The 27,855-nt window shown below is 35.8% G+C and overlaps 1 protein-coding gene across 1 annotated transcript in view; it reads right to left on the bottom strand.

The window, feature by feature from the left end:
* The window catches only part of LOC119783474 (FRAS1-related extracellular matrix protein 2-like), a 120,351-nt gene that overhangs the window by 60,795 nt on the left and 31,701 nt on the right, over positions 1–27,855 (bottom strand). Inside the window, exon 3 of the mRNA XM_038285032.1 lies at positions 16,567–16,713. Within this exon, the coding sequence (XP_038140960.1) occupies positions 16,567–16,713 (147 nt within the window). The remainder of the gene's footprint in view (positions 1–16,566; positions 16,714–27,855) is intronic.

The following is a 27,855-nucleotide window of genomic DNA, read 5'->3' on the forward strand; positions in this document are numbered from 1 at the left end:
CCTGTTCTTGTCTAAATGGATTGCCTGACCTGGCTTCAAACTCTTGCTTGTTCTCTGTTCTCCAGGGCTGCAGAATTTGGCACAATATGATAGCCCACAGGCAGAGTTTCCTGTGATAGACGCCGTAGCTGCTGCTACTTAGATAATCTGTTTATAAATAAACACTTTTGAATTATCCCACTGTCTGTCCTGCCTCAAGTACTGGGTCCTCTGTTCTGACTCATGACAAATCAAGATTGTTGTAATGTTGGACCTGGTCAGTTTGGGCACTCTGTCTGCTTGATGGCTATATAGCCCCAATTGTCACAACAGTGATGCCTCATGTATTCTGAGAAACCTCCGCTTAGAAGTACCTTGAAGTTCTTCTGTATTTTTAGCTGCTATAGCTCTTAGTTCTGCATATACATCAAGAAACCAAAGCTGGGCATGTTTTAGCTGTTGTTTCAAAATGTTTTGTCCTATTGTTTCGAAATTGTTCGTTTTGATGGTTACAGGCAACTATTTAAAACAATACAGCCTGCTGTTTCAGATAAATGTTGATTATTTTGTCAAAGCGACTCAAATAGTCAAGCTTCCATCTTATTACTGCTGTTAACGCATCAACCATTGGGAAAAAATAAGTTGGTACCTTCTATACCACACACACACACACACACCAATGTTGTGTCACAATATCCTTGTCGGCACCTTCCATTGACTTCCATTCATTTCCCACTAATTTATATGGCCTAACCATGACCCTTGCCCTAACCCTAACCATTACGGACACATACCTATCCCAAAACCTAACCCAAACTCAATTCACACCTTAGTCCTAAACCTAACCCCCACCCCAAGAAGAGAAACTTTCCTTGTGGGGACCAGTTGTTGGTCCCCACAAGTACCTATGAGTCCCCAAAATGTAGCATATTCCTAGGAAATTGTCCCCACCAGGTATCAAAGACATGGCCACACCCACACACACACACACACACACACACACACACACACACACACACACAATGAGGTGCCAAAATTAAATGATAATCAGATGTGTAAACTTCATCAGCTAGGTGTCAGAATGTTATGCCTGATTACTTTATCAGAATCACTGGCTTAATTGAATATTACCAGAACTGATCCAAAACAATCACCATTACTGAGAAATATCAGTGCTATCTAAAGCTAAGATGAGATGTTGAGCCCAGTCATGAGAGTGAACAAAAAATTATCTAAAAATGGGGAACATAGGAGAAAAAGTTAAAAATACTAAATCCCAGAACACATAGAAATAACTAATTTTCATGACAGCTAGACACAGAAGGAGTAGACACAGTCACAATCCCAGTGAAAAAATAGAGCTAAACTCTTCACTCAGCAGCTTGTTGTTCCTATTTGTCCACAGCGCGCACTGAAACAAACAAACACTTAAATGTCTTGATCTCCATTGTTGAGTAAAAGGCTGCATTTTCCAAGAAAAACCGGAGCCAAAAGTTAAGCACCGTCTGTTGTTTCTGTACCTTGGGACCCACCCTGGTCAAAAATAAGACTAGCAAGCATTTTCGCTCTAAGAGGTGATGCACTGTATTTAATTATTAAGTTGAACTACTACACATGTATGCTACTCTGAAAAGATCCTTGCCCTAGTCACCTACTGTAACTGCCAACACTTTTCTGTTCTTTTGACATACGTTCTTAGACGTACTCTACGTTCAGTAAGATGTTGTATCTTGTCTTACATAAGTAATTCATATCAAAAAATATAGTTTTTATTGTCCGTTTCATTGTGTTTTTCCTTGCATTGTGTTTTAGTGCTTACTTGTCTGATTGCTAACAGACAAACTGACCTGCTGCAAATTTGTTCTGGTAAGTTGATGACTGAGGAAGAGTCACTTTGGTCCTGTAATCACTTTATCCCCTGACTTTGTTGTCTATAACTCTCATTTATCAGTAATTTTCGTATTAATTAGTTATCCAATACATTACTGATTTCTAATGGAACAAATAATGTTTGAAACATCATTTTATCATAAGGCCTGAGCAGTTAAAAGTGCTGCTAATCCAAGTTGGTATCTCAATGGTTGTTATTCTCCATTCTTGGAATTACTGCAAACAGTTACACAATTCTACAACCATATATTTGACCTTGAGGCAGAAACAGATGCTGAAGAACTGGAGCTTTCTGCACCACAAGCAAGGATGCAGCACACAGTTTCTAAATAATAATAAGTAGCCTGTTCCTACAAGGTCAAAGAGAGATTTCTTGAGCTATGGTAAAAGCCATGTTGCGGCAGTGTTTGACTGTTATATGTTCTTAACTACCTAGAACAGTCTTCTCTTGTTGGGCCCCTCTTTGGTTTACAAGCAAGTTTGCATGCTCCACAAATATGCACAAAAAGCAAACTTTTCAACAGCTTAAAAGAAGAAAGGTAAACTGCAGTTGATTACAGTTTACTTTGAAATAACGTACAATCTCCATTAAATCCCATAACCATAATATTCAAAGTATATTAAGCTAAATTATAACGGTTTATTTTACTGTGCTCAATATTCATAATAATACTATTCTTTTAATGCCCCTCAAAATTAATCATTTATTCAATTTATTTTTACCATGGTCCTAACTGCAGTTTCCCTGTGCTTACCCTAGAAGGCGCACTTTACACTTTGGGAACCAGTGGCCTAGAACCATTGTCTTTAAGTGTGATGTTTTTATAAAATGGTGGATTGTATAAGATACCTCTAGAAGAAACTTTTAGTGACACTTCAAAAATACGTAAAAAAAAAAAAAAATTTAACGAAGTTACTTATTGCAGCTTGCGATCTTTCATGAAAGTATGTAAGAGTTTGAAATGTAGTCAAATAGCAATTCATTATTTCAAATAAAACTTTCAAAATACTACAAAAAAGCTACATTAACTTTTATCCATTAAACAATTCTTTAAAACTTATAGGCAAGTTAAGAACCATTTCTTATTTCAAACATGAAGTAACCACAGCTTCCACTCATTAAGTTTGGATTTTGGTTTTGGGCCCGTTTTTGAAAGCTTCTAGGGAGAGCTGAATTTAATTTGAATCTGATATCAAGGCTTGTTAGCGGCAGCCTTGCTGAGGGCGTCAAGAAAGTTCTGCGTTACTCATGTGGCAGCTGCACATGCCAGGTCAGCACTGATTCGCAAGAGTGTCAATGTTTGGTTGAGGAACTAAATTCAGAGGCAGGGAGACAGAGGTGAGTTTTTGCAGTTTTAATTGAGTGATCAAACTAAACAGAGGCAGGAATCCAAAAATCCAACTTAAAATGTTAAACTAACCAGAACCACGGAGACATCAGGGAAAACAAGCACGAGGAGCCAGGAAAAGACGAGGAGAGACGAGGAACCAGTACTGAGGAACTGCACAGGGAGAGTATTTATGGCTGACTGAACAAAGAGGATTAACGAGCTGACTGGGAGCAGGTGTGCGCAGAGGCTTCTAGAAAGGAGCAAGGGAAAGGGGGAACACAAGAGGGCAACAGAGGGCAATAAAGAAAAACCTAACAACTCAAATACATCCAAAAACACAACAAAATAGGAATTAACCTCAAAAATGTTTTAAAGCGTTTACAAATAATAACTCAGAATTAGAGACTGACATTTTTTCGGGAATCCCACGGGTCACGGGATTCCCGTGGGATTCCGGTGGGATGGGAGTCAGCATTAGTAACGATCACGTGATTGAGATGGTACAGGATTAAACATTAACGGGAGTCATTCTGAATGGGAGCGGGATGGGAGTGGGAGTTTCACCAGGAGTGGGACGGGACAGGATTTAGATTTCTACTCTGGCCCGGGATCGGGACGGGACACAATTTTTTTCTGTGGGAGTGGGACGGGACAGGAGTGAAAATCCACTACCGTGTCGGTCTCTACTCAGAATGCATGAAAATTATACTGGTAAAATGTTTACCATTATAGACATTGTAGACATCGTTGGAAAGCTTAGATTCTCCACAATTCAACCACCTAATTCATTATATGGATATAGCGAGCACCAAAGCACAATTAACACAGATATAGCAGCATGTCAAAATGTACCATGACAAAGCAGCCACAACAAGCAAGCATGTCTTTATAACTGCTGTTCAAAAAAGACATATTATTTTTGAGAATAAAAAAACAACTTTGAGTCTTGTTTGAACTGATGCAGCTTGGGCTTGATGCAGCTTGGGTGTTTTACTCACCCAATTTTCATTTATATATTCAGAAACTAGAAGGTGTTAGCTTTCAAATGCTGTATCACACATGTAATTTGGGCTTACAGTTCCTAAGTTACTGCTTTTCCATTTGGGTATGCAAAATAGGCAAGAATTTCCCAAAATGAGGTTAAACCAATAAAACTAGAAAACAAAGAAAAACATGAATCAACATAAAACTGAAAACTCAAAGAAAACTTAACAGCACCAAGACAGTAACAAAGAGTCATTCAATGCTGCTTGCAGTTTTCATTGTTTATCAGTTTCTGTTCCGTTCCCTTTAACCGTTTTTGGTAAACCTGCTGGTTTTCCTCATTCTTTTATTCATTAATTTATAGTTAAGCTGAATAATTTGTTGATTTAAGAAGTTTAGCTCACATTTTAGCTCATACTTTCTAAATATGTCTCTGTTGATGTGTTTAGAACTTGCCACGTCCAAATTCACTCATCCTTCTTTTATTCTATTCTTCTAAAATCACTTCTTATCAGACTGGTATACATAAAATAATAACTGAAAGAAACTGTTTGGCTGGTATTTCCCAGTAATTGGTTGGTGCCCCTTCTTAATAATATTGATTAAATGACTAACTTTTTTAATAACTACCTTATGCACTTTTAATAACCATCCATAGCCCAACCAAACTTACTGTTGCAGAAAAGGAAATATTAACTTAAATGGATTTTAAAAGTAGAGAGCTATAGGGTGAAAATAGGTTGTGTCTTTAATGAATAGGAGCTTCTCAGGAGCAAACAGTCTTCAGGCCATGAGAGATTAAAGAAGACAGCAAACAAGCATCAGCAGGATAACATCTAAAGGGAAGTTAGGGGGGGAAAACAGTGTGACAGAAATCTATATGTGAAGTTTAGAAACATTCATAAAGGAAGAAGGTGATCTGTATAGTTCTGCTGTGTGTGGACCATTTTAAGTTATTCTTATAGAAATAGTGAAAATGAGGTGAGCTTAAAAACACCAGCAGGAGAATCCGGTCCCATCAACATGTTCTTGTCCAGCCCTATCCTACCTGAGCTTTTGCTTTGCAGGGGTAACTTCAAACCTTGATCTTGTCTTTGTGTTCCTTCTCTGCTGATCCTCACTACCTGTGCACCTGCTGAGATGGACTCTACAAAAACTCTGCTTCAGTATTACCTGGAACCACACAAGCTTTCATCAGCAAACCACTGCAATAGCAGCAGGTTTCTGGCAACATTCCTCTTTTTATATACCTGAAACACTCCTCGTCACATCTGAAGCAATCGATCCTTCTGTCTGCACAGACAAATACCAGAACATTTTGTGTGAGTTTTCTATTCTTGGCTTAACTTTTCTTGATCTGTTTAAGAGATTTTTTATTTAAGAATTTTGTTGATATTATTCTCCCTACACAAACCCAACTTTGAAGATTTACTTGTAAACAATTTAGAAAACGTGAGTTAGTCTCCATCTCACTTCACAATTATGCATAAAAATATGTAGGTTTATCATATAACATTTTGATAAATACATACAATTAAAATTTTTACATGACCAATTGTTTAAAAGTAAAAAGTAAAACCTTTGAAGGAAAAATATATATAATAATGGTTAATGTGTAACTCTTTAAATGGAACATAAAGTATGGATCACTTTGCCGCTTCACTTTTCTTTGTTCATACCTAATTCAGTAAAATATCTCTCTACTTTTCTATCTTATAATTAATGATTAAAGTATCTACTTGAGTAACTTTATTTCTAAAACCTTGAAAAAAATTTCTGGAAGAGTTGATCTGTTTCACTGAAAAGGAACAGCTAACACAACACTCTAAGAGCAAAGACAGAAAAAAACGGATATTCCAGTCTCTTCTTGTAAAAATGAGGGAAACATCTGTGCAGAGGGATCAGAGAAGAACAGTAGTCCAAAACAGTAGTAGTCCAAAACAGCTTGCAGAAAAGACAACACTGCTTGTAACACATAGGAGAAAAGAGAGACGCAAAAACATTGCAATTCCATATGAGGAATTACTGAGAAAAAAGGTGAATTTCAAACCCAACAACATACTCAGACAAATACAGGTTCATCCTAAAGACACAACACCAAACGTAATATGGGAGAAACCAAACAACAACTACACAATCACATGTCACAGCATAGGAGAGCCAGCAGCTCTGGGCAAGATTTAGCTCTACAAGAACAAAAGACAAACCTTTGCAGGCCAAAATATTCAGATTTTAGACAGAGAGGAAAAATAGTTTAAAACTTTAAAACTTAAAACAGGGGTAAATTAAGCCATTTTTGTAAAAAGAGAAAATCCATCACTGAACAGAGGGGGGGAATGTGGTTTCAGCGTCCAAGCTTTTACAATTCAGTCATGGAACTCATCCCAAAGAGATTACGTAAGCACTCCCGTAATGATTCAAAAGACCAATCACATAGCGCATGCACAATAAAAGGCTCCAAAAATCCAGAAAAATAAGGGCCGACTACTTGATTCACATCTGACTTGAAATTTGTGCAGGAGGATGGACCTCCATGCTGCTTAAATACATCAGTGCTCCAACTAGAGATTACTCTTGTGCGAGCAAACAGAATTGACAAACAGTCCTGGATAGGTGTCGAAACGTCTTAAAAAATCTGAGCGAAAGTCTGGTTGCCTTCCAATTTAAGCATGTTTGTGATTGCAATAACCTGGAAGACTGAGAATTTACACATGCCAATGAAAAAGATGTATAAAAACCATTCCCTAAAGTTAAAGGTATAGTGGAGGATTTTGGGTGAATTTTTGAAAAGACCATCCCTCTACACTTAAAAAAAAATGCACATGCACAACCCTGTAACCCGAGAAGAAAAGTGTATTAAACAGATGCGAGAGCGTGCAGAAGCCTATTTCTCCTAATTTTTACTTAACCTTTATTTAACCAGGAAAAAAAAAATACCACTGAGATTAAAAACCTCTTTTTCAAGGGAGTCCTGGCCAAGAGGCAATGTCAATGATTGACAATTATTTTGATGATCCACCGGGAACACGGAAAAAGAACATTCTCCACTATACCTTTAACTTAAATTGTTAAAGGTGTTGTTATTAAACATGATCTGTGTTAAATTGAGATTTAGGAAAAATATTGATTACAGCTTAAGTTTTTGACCCATTCAATAATATAAAAGGGTCTTTAGTTTCCATCACTGTCTTCTGAGAACAGATTTTCTTTTCAGGGTAGATTTATTTAGGTTATGTGGATTTAAATTATTCTAAATTAGTCTTTCGATGTTCCACAATAATGAGGATGTAATTCGAAATTTAAAAATAAAATCCAGACAATTTATATGATTAGAAATCACATTCACAAAAATGTCTGTCTCCTGGGATATCTCCACCTTCTACTTCATAAAGCTGGAAGTGAAGTAGTAAATTACAAAAAGAAAAGTTGAGTACATTAAAGATAAAGAGGGAAAAAGAAACACTTAAGAATTAAAATAGTATACATAAATATAGGGAGTGCGTATATGCTATCAGAATTAGCCAGGCACCTTAACTACTAGTGAATGGAAAATTTAACAAAAATGTAAATTATGATCCTAAGATAAGCTCAGTACACCACACTACACACGTTTAAAACAGGGATAGGTATTTCAAAATATGGCTGTGTAGAGTGTTTAATAGTAGACTTCACTGTATTGTTTCAAAGTAATGTTTAGTTTACCGTGCTGTTAAGCCTCGGTCAAATTCTCGGAGCAATGTCAGCCTAGATGGAAGTGCTTTCATTTAGAAGCATTTTAGCACTTCGTCAGAAAAGCATGTTACCTAGGAGCTGCTTTTAAAACACTATCTTGAAATAGGATGAGTGTGTGTGAATGTCCTGTGTATGTGTGTTAAAAAATAACCACGTGTTTAACTGTGCAAAGAATGAGAATCATAACATTGTTTCTCATTTATAGTCTGAAGACAGACTTCAAATAGGAGTGGTGTGTACACCCACAAGTACATCTACACATTTACAACAAATAGATAGGGAATGTATAATCTGCCACACTGTTCCACTGGAATAGGAATCCCAAATAAACAAAGATTTCAGAATGATGAAGAGAAGTTGAGGACTAGAAGTTGCTTACAGTTGCTACTTGTCCATAAGCAAACCAGCTGAAGCATGATAAAGTCAGGGTTAAGGAGGGAGCTCAGAGACAGCATCGTCATCATCCTTTAACCTTCGAACCTCCACAAACACTCAGACATAAGCACAAAAACATGCTGTGCTGTTCCTTTTAACACCAAATCCCCAACCTCTGCCACTCAGAAAGCTTAGTTTTAGACTGGATTGCATTTATGTTTTAGTAGCTGGTGCAATCGAGGTGGAAAAGAAACAGTAAATTGTTCTCTTGCGAATAATAAAGCTATAAAATTATTTTTTTCATAGAGGTACAAAATGGCGTAAATAAAAATTTTTTCCATGGTCCTGAGAGCTATTAAGAGACTTAATCATCATTATTCTTAATTAAGTAAAATGTTAACTGCAAAAACTTCAGACAAAAACTAGAGCAAAATGGGAGACATATTAGTTAGTGGGACATATAATCAAAACAATGGAGCATTAGGTTTATTGTATGGGTTTGTTTAATTATGCAGTTCAGAAATTAAATCATTTGTGTGTAAGAATGTTTTGCTTACCACAAAACCGGACTTTAATTTAGTTTTTCTAAAGAATTTGGACACCTATCCAAGGTCCTTTTTCTATTTTGTCAGCCTGCACTAGATTAGTGCTGCACTTACCTACAGAAACTCATCAAAATGTAATGTATGTAAATGTTACCCAGTTTACAAAAACAGCAAAAACTCCATTCATTTGCTTTACAAAACCTCTAAATGACATAGGGCCTTCAGGATGGCAAAATGTAACATTTTAATTCTTCACTAACTGTATTTGTAATTAAATTGTAAATGCAAGTGAATCCTTAGAGAGGTTTAAATGAGCCCACATTCAGTTAGCATGACTACATTAAGAAACGCAGCACTGGGAGACAATTTTATCCAAATAAGCTTCATGTAACAATTTCATCTTTCACTAAGGCATGTTACAGCCATTATGCATAAAAAATATGATTTAAAGTAAAAGGATTTTTATTTTATATTTTTTTTATCAAAACAATGGAAAAGTTGAGTGTCACAAAAACAAAAAACATTATCAGTGTGACTTGTAAACGTAATGCAGGAGACTGCTTCTTGCTTGGACTTTATTTGTAAAGTTTACATGTTTTAAATTTGAATGTTCACATATCCTATTTTTAATTAGTTAAAATGATATATTGAGATATTTGATCTAACATTATTAAATCTGTTTCAAAATTCCATCTAAGGTGTTTGCTTTGTTACCAGTTAAAAGCCAATTTTTTTTTAAATTGTTAAAAGATTTTTTTTTTTCCTTCAGCTTTTTTTATGTTCTTAAAAAATCAGCAAGTTAAACTAATAGACCAATAAAGCAATCCTTCGATTGCTGATAAAGAACAGAGCTGTTGTGAATCCTATTTGATAGGAAAATCATACTAATGGTAGTATTTGAATTCAGCAAAGGACTGTTCTTGGTGCATGTTTAAAATAACTTTTAGAGTGGATGATTCATCAGTGTTATATAGATGGTAGGCATGTTCTGCAGGGAAAGTTCTGGAAGAGGTCAGAATGATAAAGAACATGCTGTTATTACAGGTATGTATCGACTTTCACATTCTGGGAATAAATGCTACTTTTGATTGTCATGGAGTAATTCAGACCATGACTTGGATGCAAGAAATCTTTTCTGGGAACACATGCTTTACAGGTTCTTCTCCCTGTTTTCCAATACTAGCATTTTATATTTTTTAGGATAAACTGAGATATTCACTGCAAACCCAGGCGGACTGAACATTAATTCTTTGTGTGAGACTAATTCATAAATAGAACCTCAACATTGCTCCCAATAATGCTTGATTTATTTTCTTTAGTTAATATATTTAATAGAACTTCGTTTTGCTTGGTTTATAAAGTATACTAAATACTATTCTATACTAAATTAATTTTACTCTTACCTGGAAAATGGGATGTAAGCTTTACATTACATTTATAATGCACACACTGATGCATCAATTATCAAATCAAAGTTAAAGTTATTAGGATTAATTTAACCGATAGCTAAAACTACTATATTGTCACCTAGAAAATAGCCATTGTCCTATTAGGAGAAGAATAAATTAACGTGTTGCCAAAAAGTTACAAAAGCTTAAAATTGGAAGCCTTGGACACATTTTAATTACTGAAACTTCTAAATTAAAATTATGTAAATTCAGCCTAATTAAGCCTTCATCAGTCAAAGCAAATCACATTGTTTGTACTAAACTAATGGGATCTATCTAATTAAAGTTTTGGACAATTTCACCCTAAATGGTGGAATAATTGAAAGTGATGCATGAAAATGTTTAATCTCATTACAAAACTTAATTGGTGTGGATATTCACAGGCTGTGTTTGAGAAATAAAAAACAAGTTTAAATTGCCAAAAATGTTACAGCAGGTAACTAACAAGCAATACTGTATTATTATTTCTAAGAATGTCTCTGTAAAAGTCCTGTTAGTGTTATTACAAGGTTCTTCTGGAGACCAACAATTGCAGTGCCTTGTACATTATATTAAGAAGGTATTGCTTTTTATATACCACTAGAAGAACAGGTTTTTTGACTTTTACAGAAAGTTAAAGCACGGCTGAAGTAAAACAAAGTATTTTTTATTAGAGGAAGAAAAGTTGATTTAAAATGATAGACTTGATTAAGCTCAATCAGTTTGAGACTTCTATTTTTACGTAACCAAGGTCATCTTCACAAGTTTGAAAGTAATAACAAAGATAAACACAAAAGTGAATAACTACAGATTCTGTCAGACCCATTGGCACGTCTTATAAAGCCTTAAGCAATTTATCTTTTATTGCAACAGCACAATTTTAAAGAAAATATGTAACACTTCAAACTCAATTTATTCTGTTGAGGAAAGAGAAATTCCTACATTAGGTATCATTGTTGGTGTCATTTCTGATTGTTAGCCACGTGTCAATACTTTCTAAAACCCCTTTTTCTAATTTTTGTTAGTTTTTCTCCTTTAACATTTCATAGTTAAGAGATTAAAGACAGGATGATTTTTGACACAATGATTTATCCATCTTTTCTTTAGACCACGTTACAGCGATTAGACCTAGTTATTGGAGTTAGTTACAATAGGTTTTGAATCATTGAGATGCTGAAAGACCCAATAAGAACCCCTTATTAGTATTCTGGACTAACTCTGCAGATTTTTCTTTCAATTTTCCTGGTTTCGTATGGTTATAAAACAAGCAAGCAGTGTGTCCTTTGCATGGTCCAATAGCATTAAAGATCCTATCACACCTAACAGCTGCCATGATGTGAACAATATACTTTGCTCTGTGCCAAACCTTAATAGCACAGTTCCACTTAAAGTCCCACTGCATGTTTATGATTGCCAAAGTAATTACACTGAAGCCTCTTATCTAAATCACCAAAATGGATTCATATTTCACCTGACTTGCTTGTTTGTTACATTCTGTGAGGCATGGTGTCTCTACATGGCTACAGTATGCAGGAAAGAGCTTGAAGATATATGACATCATGCTGCGAAGAGTAAGGCAACTATTACTAAAACAACATAACAGAACCTCACTTTAAATACTTCACACTGATCCTTCTATGTCCCTAATTTAGTCCAGATTTCTGACATATTTTTCTTTCTAAGAATTAAAGCATGGATACAAAAGCAGCTTTGATTGAAACATTGACATATATGAACCAAAGGAACAGGAAAGAATTAAACAGTAAATATTTTAGCAAAGAGTAGGTTTCAAATTATATAATGGAGTTCCATACTCATAATGCTGCTAAAAAAAAAAAAATATGGGAATATAAATATATATATATATATATATATATATATATTAGGGATGGAATGGTTTATGAAAACCGTCCGAACCGTTTGGTTCGACTGTCTCGGTTCGATTCGCGTGTGTTGCGTTCGGTTCATGCGCTGCTCCTTTTTCTCATAGGCGAAGCGTGTACACTCCAGAGCAGAAGGTGGCGGTACTGCGACCAAAGCCAACCACCAGTAGTAAACAAGAAGAAGAAGCGAAGCAGCGGAGAATTAATGTGGAGAATTGTGTGGGTATGGCGATTGGGAAAGAACAGGAGCTGGAAGACCCGCCAGCAGCACTTTACCTACGATGACGGTGGAAAAGTGCAACAGTGTGCAAGCATTGTGTTGTTTATGCTAACAGCAACACGACCAACATGTCAGCTTAGAGATTTTCCTAACAATCAACATACACCGAACCCAACCGAAAACCGTGACCACGAAACCGTGAACTGAACCCAACCGTGGATTTTGTGAACCGTTCCACCCCTAATATATATATATATATATATATATATATATATATATATATATATATATATATATATATATATATATATATAAACAATAAAAAAATAAATAAAAAAACTAGCTCAGATTCGGTTTGGGAATTTAGGTCAGAAACATGAACTTGCAGGAATTTTGATTTTGATAACTTAATAAACTCAAATTAAAGACTGTATTCTTCTGCAACTGCCAGTTGGTCCATGTAGATACGGTATCTGTTCTCACTGTAGCTACGTATATGCTCATCAAAGAACACGAATCAGCAGATTAATGACTCAATGCAAATCTGCTGGGTTTCCAAATAGAAAACAGATTTGAATAATAATCTAAACTTGGCTGCTTTGTTGACAATTAGGATCAGTAGGAATGTTTTTACTTCACTTGCTTCTGTCGGTATACTTGGCTTGAACTGACTCTTCAAGGCAAAGTGCCCCATTTATTTTTACATTTTATGTGAGCGATTACTGCAAGAAGAAGCTAATTTAATTCAAGATTTGTTTTGCATCTATGTACCAAAGGTAAGCAGGAAACTGTCATAAGATCATAGATCTGTAGAGGTTTCTATGCTTTAGATACCAGTTTGTCAATTGATGAAATAACTTATTTCAACAGCTCCATGGTGTCTGACCACTGACCTAATGTAATTTGAGGACGCTGGGCTAAAGGTTGGCTGATATTAATAAAAAAAACTATAAATTCAACTCATATATAGCCATGCCTCTTCCATTGAATTACCTCCAGCCAGTCTTTAGAGCTGCAGTAGAAAACTTAACAGAATTAATCTAATAAATTAGCCTACATGCAGACAAAATTACTTTTATCAAATTGTTGAAAGTCATCCTTCCTGAGTTATTCCTGCTTCTTCTGTAATGGTAAAAGGTTGGAAGTTAGGAAATTTTTAAGGAAAAAGATCATCAACAGGTTGCTATCGAATTAAAGACCTTTCAAACAGAAAGTGACGAAACCCTAAGCTGATAATTACAATGTAATTTATTAAAGGGATTATTAGTTATTGTGGTATTGTCTCATGACACTTGAACCACCAGGTTTTTAGAGGTAATATAGGTATCCATAACAAGCGTTTACATTGACTTTAACATTGACTGTGACTTTCTTCATACTTTTTTTTTCTTTGAAAAAAATCCAACTAATCCATCCAATCTAGTAACTTTTATTTTCCATATGTTAAAGTGTTAGAACATAATAATAACATTTATTTGATGTTACAAATTGAAAAATATTCTGTTTTTGTCCATCAAAATAAAACCAACATATTTTTATTAGCATTTTTCTTAAAATGGGCCAAAAATAATTTTGATGTACTGCTATAACCCTAATAAAACACATCTCAAACTGAGACATTTTGCTTTGTCCTTTTCAAAGTCTTAACAACAAGACAACCTAACAAAAGATGAGATGAGATGAAATTTGATTAGTCAAGCAATTAAATTGATTTTAACGAATTATTGTTTTTTTTGTTTATACTTTTAAATGTCTCAAAACAAATAGAAGTCCCTTCACTAAACTTGTGGTAATGTCAAAACTTTTCTTTTTCTTTCCTTGGGTTTTTTGGTCAAATGCTTATAAAACCACACAGCCACTTTCCCTAATGCTTTCCCACAACAAACCTTTTTGAAGCTCAAATTTATACCAGCTCTAAACAAAACTACACTGATGATAAACATGATTAGTGTTTTCAAAGCAAATGCAGCACTTTGCTTTCGGTTTGAGCATGGTTAAGTGGGTTTCTCTTGTGAACAATTAGCATATCTGTTCACAGCACTATGGCTGTGCCCTATAAAGCAGATAACAGAAACATGCACATTAGCACTGCTGAGGAGCAAAATAATAATAATTAAGGTTATACAAACAGAAATGAACACAACATTAATATGTTGAATCATTAAACGTCAATTATTCAAAACTGGCTTTTCTATTTGGTTCTAAAGTAGATGAATAATTCTGAACTTTCTTTGCTAACAGAAAAGATTGTCTGAGTCATTCTTTAAAAAAAGGTACTGCCAAGTAGAAATAATGACTTTATGTCTGTCATCGCATTGTTTGGTCACTGAAGGCATGAGGTCTCCCTCACAGTAACCTCAGAGGTTGCTCACATAATTGCTGAATATTGTATTTTTTTGATTGGTAACACATCTCACGCCACCCAAAAGGGCAATTGGATTTTGGAGAAGTGAAACATAACCAAGCTAGATATAGCTTAAGGCAACCAAAGCTGTGTTTGCATATATATATATATATATATATATATATATATATATATACACACATATATATATGTCTGTCTATGACTAGCTTTAGTCCTTAAACTATTTAGGGCCAAACATCAAGTTGTTTTGGAAAACTTGTCATGAGTTAATTTGCACTTGTGCTTGAAGGCAGCCTCAAGCATAAACACAAATGACAAGTTGAAAATTTGTGAAATAGAAGCTTTATTTTATGTAAGTCAAGTATTACCTCAAAATAGCGATTAGCTCATAATCACATCAAAAAACAATGGCAAGAATACTTATTTAGCTCCCAAGAGTTAATGCTAATACGACTCCAACTATCTTTGGGTACAGAAAGAGGATCTCCTACAGAAAGAGCCTTTTACCCATTTTTGTTGCCACAAGACAGTCAGCTAAGTTAGGATGGATAGTCTTTGTTAAAGACAGTTTTCAAGTCTTGCTGGATTTAGGTGAGAGCCTGTGATGTGAACAATTCTATCACATAAATATATTTTGATGGAATCCTTTCCAATGTGTTTTTGGTTCTATCCTTGGAGCAGTTATCCTACTAGACAACAAACCTCTTTTAACCTCTTAAGTCTTTGTCCAGCCCCTGATTGTCCAGAATTGCCTTTCATTTGACTCCATACATTCTCTAATAAACTCTTTCTTGACCAGTCATGCAGAGTGCTAGTTTTTCACAAAACATGAGCCCAAATAGTTTCATTTTGGACTTATTTTAGAGTGTGGAAAACTGAAAGATGGACATCTAAGTGCTCTTCACTCTTTTATTTGTGGAGTGCAAGAATGATTGTCTTGTCCTGTCAACTTATTTCCCCCCCTGACATGTGGCCAGTGTGGCTGATCTGGTCTTCTTCATGCCATTTTTTCCCCCAGAAAAAAACTCCTTCACAAAAACACTTATCTAATCTGAGATTAAATTAGACAAGTTTTACAAGAAAGCCCCAGCAATGCATTTGGGTGCATTGGATTGTATTTAGGGAAATCAAATGCACAGCATACATTTAGGATTTTTAAGTTGTAAAAAAAAGGTAAACTACAGGTTTCGTGTTTTTCGGAAAAAAAAGTGCTACTTTCCCTTGTCCTCTCACATAAAATCCTACTAAACTACATAGAAGTTAATTGTAATGTGCCAAAATGTGGGAAAAAATTACGGTTGAAAATATGCTTGCAAGATAGTATAGAGATAAAACACAAATAAAATTACTGTTATTTACCCAGTTAAATATAGAACATCTTCAATGTATTATTTTTATGTATATTCTGATTTGGTTTGTAATTTAAATATTTGTGACACAGAGAAAGTGGAAGATTGAAAGCTTAGAAATAGCCTGAAGCATTTCTATCTGCTCAAGAGGAAATCTAAATTAAACTACATCAATAATGCTGGAACATCGGCTGTTTGAGTGTGACTTTCAATAACTATCCTATATCCCTTTCAATTTATGAAACCAGAACGGACAGTTGGATAACAGCACTAGGGGAAAGATCATGGGAAGAGTTTGTGTTATTCATCTGGGGATAATAAATATGTATCCAAGAGGTTAAGACAATTCATCTGGTGGTTATTGTGACACTACTGCCTGGAGCCTAGAGATGATATTATTTTCCCTGCATAAATCATTGTTTAGTGTGGCTAAATCCAAACATGATAAATCAGGAGAACAGGAAACAGAAAGGCAAACAAACTTACCGATGAACGACGTTTCTCCCAGGTACCCTCTCCGTTGGAGCACCACCTCCAAATATTTGGCCTCCTCATCCACGACAAAATACTCTTTCTCCAGAGAGATCCAGGCCCAATCCAGATGGAACTGCTGTCCTTTAAGTGAATTTCTACCTAAAAAACAATTTAAAAAAGCAACAAATCAAACTACGTTTTTCATGTGTTTCTATTAAAGTGTTGCTTCAGCCATCTTGTAGAAAAAAAAAATCTCAATTCATCTCTGATTATACACTCTAATATTTGCTGAGTTGAAAAGAACATTAGAAAAATATGGTAGGTCAGGTTAGTTAAGTAAGTTAAAAATAATGACTCATGTCCTGGATTACAGAACAGTTTGGGTTAAAATGTATTATTTCTATAAATATTTTGGGTCATTGTAACATATTATGGCTAACTAAGACATGTATTAATGTCAGGAAACTGTAGGGCCTCTTTCAGTCAAAATTAGGTTTTTAAACAGGTTAATTGTAATAGTTGGAGCTTCAAGAAAGGAAATAGCTTTTGCTCCCATATTTTCTAGAGTTTTGATTATATAAAAACTTGAACAATTGGTAAGATGAGTTTGTTGTGAAAGCTAGCGATAAACTCTCTGTATCATCCGTTCCTCTTCAAATCTTGGCATTTAACTGATAAATGACCTTTGATTACCTGCTGGGATCTTAAGTACCTGGCTAAAAAAACTTTATGTGATATAAAAGCCTGGATCTCTCATCTCTTATCTTATCCACTTATTTAGAAACACTTTACGAACCCAATTCCTAATTCCTATACTTCAGTATAGAGTACCTCCTGTCCCTTCTCTAACGCAAAAAGTAGAGTCCAAATTCAAAAATAAAGACCAGTTTAAAAAAGCTAAACTTTGACCTGAACAACAATAACTCATTCGCTGGGAAAAAATAGCATGTCAGCACACTTTTGATCTATATTTCTGATGTTTTTATGGTTATTTTAATATGACAATTCTTTAAACAAAAGCTGCTTCAGACATTCTGCTTTAAATAGCAGAAAAATCATAATAATAAAATGTATGACTCAGGTTGATCACTATGAGAATGAAGAGTAAATCTTAGTACTTTGATTTGCAGTCCAATTATGGTATAAAGAACTTCCTCTAAAGACAATTGTGTATACTCATCAAAAGAATAACAAATGATCCTATACAATTTCCGGTGCTGGGTGCTGTTAAACTTTTCTTTATTTGAGTGAAATAATCATCCAAAGGATTCAAGCATGCCTACCAATCAGTGTATCTCTGTAAACATTGGAAGAGTAAATATATTTCTTTTTCCCACTAGGCTAATAGAGCAGCTCGACAACTGTCACTACAAAGAGTAGGCAAGAAGGAACTGGTGCTTTGAGTATCTAATTTTACAACCTACACCTCGAAGTTGGTTAATCAATAGAAGACATAAAAAATCCACTATAAGGATTGATTCCTCAATTGTTTTTTAAAAGCTTCTGTGTATATAAGTAAACAACTCTTTTTCATTAAGATAGAAAAACTAATTTGTTAACACCCTTACAGTTTGTTTCCCTTAAGAAATGATTGCTGGATTGATTACAAGCACTGCCTGGATTGATTACAAGAAAGCTTACGACTCAATGCCACACACTTGGATCATTGGATGCTTGATCCAAGCATCAACAGGACTTCATTGCAAAATTAATGAGGTTGTGGGAAACCACCCTTGAGTCCAATGGCAAGATACTTGCACAAGTCTCCATCAAATGTGGCATATACCTAGGTGATGTGCTGTCACCACTGCTGTTCTGCAAAGGTCTGAACCGCCTCAGCCAAATAATCAACAAGACTGGCTACGGGTACCGACTTAGGAATGGGGCCAGCATCAGTCACCTTCTCTACATGGATGACATCAAGCTGTGAGCTAAGAATAAGCCAGACATTGACTCACTGATCCATACCACCCAGATCTCAGCACAGACATCGGGATGTCATTCGGACTAGAGAAGTGTGGTTGGATGGTAACTAAGAGAGGGAAGGTAGTCCACATAGAGGGCATCTTACTCCCTGAAGGAACAATATCAGACATTGAAGACAGCTACAAGTACCTTGGAATCCCACAAGCAAATGGCAACCTCGAAGAGGTAACAAGGAAAGCAGCTACAGCCAAATACCTCCAAAAAGTAAGACAGGTCCTAAGGAGCCAGCTCAATGAGAACAATAAGTCTCGGGTAATAAATAGCTATGCTCTACCAGTAGTCAGATACCCTGAAGGAATAAGCTGGCCAAAGGAGGAGGTACAGACCAAAGATGTTAAGACACTATCCTAACCATGCATGGAGGGTGCCACCCAAAATGATCGTGAGAGCCACTATCCAGGAGTAAACGTCCAAGATCCATTAGTACATCAAGGACAAGGCTCCAACAGACGACTTCCCCACTGAATGTCTCAGACATTGGGGAACAGAAGATGAGGTGTCAGACACTCCATCATGGGAGGATAAGCCCCTACACGTGATGTACCACCGGAACATAATCGAAGTGCAGATATCAGGAAATCCTACCAATGGCTAGACAAAGCCGTACTGAAGGACAGCACAGAGACACTCATCATGGCTGTACAGCAGCAGAACCTAAGCACCAGAGCAATAGAGGCCCAGCTCTACCACACCAGACAAGACCCCAGGTGCAGACTGTGTAAAGAGGCCCCTGAGACAATCCAGCACATAACTGCAGGGTGTAAGAGGCTGGCAGGGAAAGCTTACATGGAGCGTCATAACCAAGTGGCTGGAATAGTGTACAGGAACATCTGTGCAGAGGATGGGCTGGAAACTCCAAGGTCAAAGTGGGAAACACTTCCAAAGGTGGTAGAGAATGATCAAGCCAAGATCCGGTGGGACTTCGGTCGGTAATGGCAAACCACCCGGACATTGCGAAAGTCGACAAAAAGCAGAGAAAAGCCGTTGTGGTTGATATACGAATACCAAGTGACTGTAACATCAGGAAAAAAGAACATGAAAAACTAGATAAATACCAGGGGCTCAGAGAAGAGCTGGAGAAAACCTGGAAGGTCAAGGCATCAGTGGGACCCATGGTCATTGGGGCACTCGGAGCAGTGACCCGTTATAGTTATAGCATAACTATGATACATATATAAATAAATGTTCAGTCAAAACATAGACATTTGATTAAATGGACAAAAAAAACATCAAATGAATAAATGCAATTAGTAGTTAAATAATGCAATGACATACAAATATATATATATATATGTATTTTAGCTTTTCAGCTTTATTTTCAGCTTTATCATTGCATTTTCTTTATGTATATAAATTATTTTATTTTTTGGCTGTTTTATTTTTTATTTTGTTCATTTCTTCCAGCCTATTTATTAGCAGATTTAGTTTGAAAGCAGTGATATAATTATTTGTTGAATGGACCCTCTGACAGAACATGTGTTGCCTGAACACATGGGCCACTGTAGATGTTTGTTATTCTCAATCATTCCCCACAGAATCTGTGACCCCTTCTTCGGGGTCGCACATTCTGCGCTTCAGCAAATTCAGTTTCCATTTATTTCTGACCAGCTATGAGAAAATAAGGATAACTTTTGTTAAAATATGACAGAAATATACCATTAGTGGGTTACAAGCATGGACAGTTCTAGACAGGGGCCAATAGGGACCAGTGAACCTGTAGATCAGGTTCTGGCCCCTCTACTGAAAACATAATAAATAGATTTTTATGATATGAGCTCAGAGAAGGGTGTGAAATTGACTGGTCCATTGGACCAATTGATTTTTTTTACCATTACTGTTTACCTTAACCAGTATATATTAACTATGGTGTGCAATATTAAGCTTTAGCCATATTAAAATGGAATTGCAATTTTTACCTTTTAGATCAGGGGTCCTGAAGGTAGAGAACCTTCGGGGGTCACCAAGTGGGGGGTCACGAGATGGTTTTTGCAATCACTGTAATGGGATTTCTGAGATATATATGGAGGGCCAAAATATATAAACATGAATGTCCAATGAAATAACTAAATGTTCAATCAAATAAGCAGATGCAACATTTAGTTGTCTTTAATACATGATTGAAATAGGAAATATTCCATTAAATTGCAATATGCACAATTAAATTATCCATCCATTCATTTTCCATCACGCTTGTCCCAAGCGGGTTCCGTGAGGGATGCTGGTGGTCTCCAGCTGTCTATGGGCGAGAGGTGGGGTACAACCTCTCCCGGTCACCAATCCATCGCAGGGCAACAAACAGACAAAGAGCACAAAAAAAAAAATAAATTCACACACATAAGGAGAATTTAGAGAAGCCAATTAACCTAACAGTAATGTTTTTGGACTGTGGGAGAAAGCCAGAGTACCCGGACAGAGCCCACGCATGCTAGAACATGCAAACTCCATGCAGAAAGACCCAGGACCAGGAATCAAACCTGGAACCTTCTTGCTTCAAGGCAGCAGTGCACACAATTAAATTATGTATTTATTATTTGAAGACTGACAGAAGACTGCCTTGGTGTAATGGCTCACTTAATATACTAAACCAAACACTGATGCCCTGTTTTTTTGTTATGTATTTTTTCTTTTATAATGTGTTCCCTTAAAAAAAACACTGTCTCCACCTTGGCCCCCTGGTTCATTTTGGTGTAAAACCACCTCTGGTTACAGGACAAGATCACACTTCAGAAGGATTGCCCAAAATTAGGATAATCCCAAACTAGACTGATACTGTATAAACTTTAATGACAGGTCCTCAACAAGTAAACAGCTCTGTGGTCATTTCCAGATAATACTACAGAATACACTCTGATTGTCGCATCTTTAGAATTCCTCTGCTGAAGGGTAGGACTGAAAAATTCAATAATCCATTCCATATCCACCCACAGTTGCGCTTGAAAGTTTAAATACTCTTCTGTTAACAGAAAAAAATCAGCTGCCAGTGAAATACATTAACTTTACAAAAGTAATAATAAATACAAATAATAACAAATGGAAACTGTGACATTAATTTTAAATATATATAAAAAGAACAAAAATTTTGTTGAGCATCACTTTGAGGCGATCAATGAAATCAGGTGTTTTCTGTAATATTCACAAAATGTTCAGTCAGATTTCTGCACCAGTTCACAGGTATGTTGGTTAACTGTTCACGAGATTTAATTTGTCTAAAACAGGTTGCTTTTTAGAAATATATTTTTAAATAAAAACTCCAAAATAAATATTTTATTTAACTAAATTATCATTTAGAATTTAAAATTACTTTTTAAAGTTTTTTGTTATTTGAATTATTAGTGCGAATTATACATTTTCTTTAATGGGAGGGTATGTAGCCTTTCAAGCGCAACAATAAATTGAGCTGGTATTGAAAAAAAATACTCATAAATAGGGTTTTATTTTGTTCCAGCATCTAATCACACAGAGCAACTCAGCCTTTGGCATGCATAATAATACCCATCCAGTGCCACAGAGGGCCCATAACAAGGTAATTATTATAAAGATGAATAAAATAATAAATTCATTAAAATACATTTATTTAAATTTATCTATTTTTAAATATGTCAGCGTTGATCATTTATAAGTTCTGTAAACAGGTTGTTTTGCAATCACTGACTGGTTTACCCATCTTGTGAAGAGCGCTTCTCCCTCATCCGTCCTCACAATTTGGTATAGGGCATAGCTTGATACTCCTTTTGGGAAATTCCTTTTCATTAAGTCTTGTGTAACATTTTTAGAAATATTTATAACAGAATGCCAATACACAAACCTCTGTTTCAAAGCATTGAAGAGGTAGCTGTAATTCATTGTAGAAAGCAACCAACAAATTTCTCTCAGAGTAAAAAATGTGTTAATGTTATAATATAGGTCTGAGGAAATCCCCTTTAGCTTAAGCACCGGTCTCCCAACCATTTGTCTTAGAAATGATTTCTCTAAATAAAAGCCTTTATGCAAGCCCAACAGACTGCACTCAGTCTTCAGCCTTAGAGGTTGTAAAGTGCTGCAGGGCACCACTGTTGTTCGATAATCCCAGAGCAAGCAGTGTGGTGCTGCTGTGTCACATCCATAATTAAGAGTAAAGATGACTTAATCCATCTCTGAAGGCAACACCCATTGGCTTCAGCTTTTCAAATTCTTTACTTTTTAACAGAAAAAACTTGATTTGCTGACATGGTGCTAAGCAAAGCAGAGGTGAAAAGTTCAGAGCTTTTCAGGTTGGCAGACACATCGACAACATGCTGAGGTGAGGGGACTGTTAATATAATCATAGTTCATGTATGCCTCCAAAAGGTCTTCAGGCCAGCATTTAGCCTCGTATGGGATACAAATTAAGAACTACACACCATCTCCCTGATTCCCTCCTACCGTAGGCTTCAACCTTGGCCTAATCCATGATAGTAAAAGCCCCCTAAACTGACACACAAATCTCAGTTTATCTTGTTTGTTTGTGCGTATATGTTCCATTTCTGTGACCTCTCAGTGGGGGTGAAAAGCTGTGCACAAACAACAGGAATATGATGCAGCGGGCTTCAAAACGCCTCATTCCTCTAACCGTTTAGAAGGATGAAAGTGCTCTCACATGTGCTGACAATACAGGGAAGATGGCTTTGAAATAGTTCTCAGTGGAAATAGAAAAAAATCCCACTTTCCTCATTCTTTAGGAGGATTCGCTGGAAAAAAAAATCAGCACACAGGTTTGTTTTCTTTACTTTTTTTCCTCAGACCTATTTGAAATTATTGCTTCTTTATGCCAAATTCCCAGGAACAGGCCACAAGAAAGAAAAAATCTTATGTCTGAGTGCTAGAGTCTCTACAATGCCATGGGACGTACTTCACCTCTTAAATTCTAAGAGCTGTAATGTCAGATGAGATTACCCTCAAACTAAAAAGCTTTAATATTATAGGGCATAAAACCTTGCTGCACATAAGCTCCAAGAAGTTTAATGCTGAACTGAAGTTATACATAAATTCACTTTTCTTTAAAATGCCTTGTCTTTTACATATTCTTTGTTTTCAGTGTTCATATAAATTTTTTATCAAGATGTTTTCAAGATTATCTTAATTTCACCATAGAAAAAATATTTTTTTTATACCTCATACACCATTATATTAAATAAAAATCAGAAAAAGTTCACTTTTTAAGAAGAAAAAAAAAACCCAGCATCAATAAAAAGATCTAAGCCACACTTTAGAGCTGATGCAAATCACAGGGCATATTGACATGAAAATATATATGATGGTATTACATATAGAATATCTGTAAATACTGCATATAATAACATCTACTTAGGGTAAATGAAAATAACTGAGAAAAGATTGTAAAAAGATGAAGTAACAAAACTGAATTATAAAACAATTTAAGGGGCAGTTGTCATAAGATTGCTTCTCTCTCTGATGCTAATCATTGAAGATTAAGAAACTGGTCAGTTTTGTTGTGTGTATGTATCTATTTGAAGGCAGAAAAATAAAAAAATTAATAGACTTCCATAAAGGGAGATCCCATTTCTACATATTCACAGAAACATTAAGTGACACATGTGCCTCTTACTTTTAACAAGCCATATCTACTTTGGTTTTTTTTTTAGCATAGAGAACGATCAAGCCTATATTCTACTATTTCTGACATATGAGTCATCTGGCTTTAAGTAATGGTAAGATGACTGTTAATATGGAAGCAGAAACATATGACAGTGAAAATCATGCACTTGTCTAAGGTTATGCAATACTTTCTCAAGGCTTTGTATGTTGGTCAGTGCTGATAGAAGGTCGGAAGAAGCTAAACACAAGGCAATCAGGAAAGAAAATCTGTCACAGACTGCAAAGGGTAGAGCCACAAGTTCAGTTTCTAGGAGAAAAAAGAAATGGAACATACAGCTGAACAACAATGGTGTAGTTTAGGTCAAAGCACATTAAAAAGACAGAGTCAAAGTTCCAAGAATTTCTAGCAAAGCTTATGATTAAACTTCTGCCTGAACTTCAACTAAATGGTAATTTTACATGTTTTTGACTCTGGGGATGGAAGAGGTTAATACAAATGTATGCCACATTTTTGGGAAATTGTATTTAAAGAAAATGTATAAATATTTTAAATAAAAAAATGCATCATAGCTTGTGACTGTACCATAAAAATTTAGCAAATTTAAGAAGGGATAAAAACTCAATGTAAAACTAAAATACAAGGATGTCTGCAATAAGAATTACATAATTGATGATACATTTAATTAAAATCTTAAAAGATTAGAGCAAGACGGAATGTTTATGTCAAAAAAAGATGTGTCCTTAAAAGAAAAAGAAAAGATGAGAGACCTTGTAATCCTTTCCCAAATCCATCTGAGGCAGACATTGTTGTCAAAGGTGCTTCAATCATGCACAGATTACAGAACCAATTTGCAAATGCTCTTTCCCTGTATAAAAGCATTTTTGTGCAAATGCGTAACTGCTTACACTTTGTGCTGGAGTACAAACTGTACACCTGATAGCTGAGGATAAAGTGACATTTGGGTCTCACACTGTTAACATTTTTTATTTTCACACTCCAGACATTTGATAATGAATCACACCTTACAATTACAGTCATAAGAAATAAATGAATAAAAAGATCAGTAAATATTTTAAAATTTTTTGGCCAGTGACTGTTGCTAGAGTGCTGCATTGAAGATGTTGGTGGATGGAATAGCAGACTAATCTAATTACAGTTTTATAGAAAGCACTAATATATTCACCATTAATAAAATAATCACTTTTGCATATTTTTATTACATTTCATTGCATTTTATCCACATTTGTACTCCTGGACATTCACGCAGAGGCTAAACTCTGGTAATTATGACCTATAGAGTTGACACATATCAGTAAATATTTTAAATGATTCTTCAGGCCAATATACAGTGCTTGACAAAGTCAATGCTACGAGTGGGGTTCCCTCTTGAAATACCGCCTATGTAAGTTCTAAGAAGACGCACCATTGTTAGCCAGATCGAGTGTCCTGGAAGAACGTATCACTTTATTGCCACAGGTTTTTATATCGTTTGTTCGTTGGCCCATGCTGAAAGAAGAAGCTGGAAGTAAAACCGATTCTCTTTTTCTCAACTTTACTATTAGACTGGTAAGTTAACACTTTGCTCCTAGTATACAGTCATATATCTTTATTATTATTTTCAATATTTAGTAGAAGCAAAATATGGACAGAGGAAGCTAGCAGGCTACAAAGAAAAGATAACCGAGTTGCCCGGCCCGACCCAGTGGCTCTTCACTGGAGCTCCACTGCAGGTCCTCCACGTCGCAGGGCATGCTCCGGTGCTCTCAAGAGAGTAGCAGCATTTCCTGCTCCCTACAAGCTAAACTTACACGCCTACATGGCCCACAGTCAAAAAACACATGACGTTGGTTGGCTTACTGTTTGTCAACTTTTGCACATTGCTGTGGAGTTTGCTAGACATGGAAGATACAGGTCTAGAGGCCCTAGTGGCCAAAAGTTAGATGGTGTGCCTTTAAATAATTAGGGATGTTTGACAAATCAGCAATAATATGGGTTTCAATATACTTGATGTCGCTTAGGACATGTTTTTTTCTCTCATGTGATATAACTTTAGGCCGTCAATTTTAAAAAGAGAAAAAGCCAGGTACAGTGGTAATTAGACAGGAGCAGAGCATGCTTTTTCCATATCACACTGGACTTTGATGAGCTCAGAGTCAGGATGGATGATGCAGCCCATCCTGCAGCTGTGGGAGCAGCAACAGATAGCAGATCTGAGTCCGCTCTGCTCCGCTAGACCATGAGAGTGACCTGCAAGGAATGAACATCTGGACCGGACCAGCTCTGGGTCAGTGTGCACTGCCCGGCACTGTACTGAGTGAAGAAATTCTCATTCCTCGCCCTGATTTAATGTTAACAGAGAAGCAGGCTAGAAGCAGAAGGTAATCTAAGATGAAGTTGTTCTCTATTGAGACAGACAATTCAAAACTATATTCAGAGTCAAGCACATCCATCTGATTAGCTTGGTTTAAATGATAATATTACTGTCTCAAACATTTCTAATATAATATATATACTAAAATGATAGTATTGTATTAAGTTTTTAATAATTCAGTTTAGTCATTTTTTTAAATATTTAATATATTAATATTACATTCCAGGCCATATGGTTATTTGAAAAAACTAAAGGTTATTTATGGCAGAAAAGTACATTTATAAATGATATGTAATTTATTCATATAACTTGAACATGAAATGTGTGTAACTCTAGAAGTGAAAACATAGTGGACAGCATTCAAACTCTACACAACAAAAAGTAGTCTCTCTATTTCAAACTACAGTATGTCATTAGCAAAATAGAAATACATTGTCAGACTTCCCCCCCCCAAGCGTTTTATTTTCACTGCTACAAGTACAGAGCAATGAAATTAACTCTCTGAATTTAACCCATCCCTTCACTGCAAAAACAATCCAGAAATAAGTAAAAAATGGCTTAAATTAAGTATATTTAGCCTTAATTTGAGCAGGTAAATAAGATGATTAGCCAATGGAATGAGTATTTTCACTCTTAAAATAAGATAGTTAGATAATATTTACTTGAAATAAGACGATAAAATAGTTTTTTCTTATTTTAAAAGGAAATTGTCTTGTTCCATTGGCAAAGTGTCTTACTTATCTCCTCAAATCAAGGAAAAACACACTTATTTTAAGAAAAAATAACTTATTGAGATTTATATTTTTTGCAGTGTTTAGGGAGCAGTGGGCTGCATTTGTGCGGTGATCGGGGAGCAGTGTGGGGGTTAAGAGTCTTTGCATAAGGATCCAGAGTGGCAGTCTGTGGGAGTGGGGTTCGAACTCAGAACATCAGGATTTCAAGCTCTCCTAACCACTAGGCCACCACTCCCTATGATAGTTCGTGATGATCCCAGATAATTTTGAGATGGACTGAGAGAAAAACAGTTTGAGAACAAGTCATTTAGGCCATAGTGGGGGATGGAGTTTGATTTCTTCTGGATGCCACTTTCAGAGATGGCAAAAGTACTCACTTTCCGTACTTGAGTAAAAGTACAGATACTTGTGTTAAAAAATACTCTGGTAAAAGTGGAAGTACTGATTAAACTTCTTTACTCAAGTAAAAGTAACAAAGTACAGGCTTGTAAATTTACTTAAAGTATAAAAGTAAAAGTAGAAACCACTTTTTTCATGCCGTTGCCTACATTTTAAATGGATGTCGTCCATACTACTATGCTAACGCCACCGCCACCAAGCTGCGATGATTTGCCGCGAATGAATACCGCCGAATC

Source organism: Cyprinodon tularosa, unplaced genomic scaffold, assembly GCF_016077235.1.
Source record: "Cyprinodon tularosa strain WSP-4 unplaced genomic scaffold, ASM1607723v1 ctg205, whole genome shotgun sequence".
Classification (NCBI taxonomy): Eukaryota; Metazoa; Chordata; class Actinopteri; order Cyprinodontiformes; family Cyprinodontidae; genus Cyprinodon; species Cyprinodon tularosa.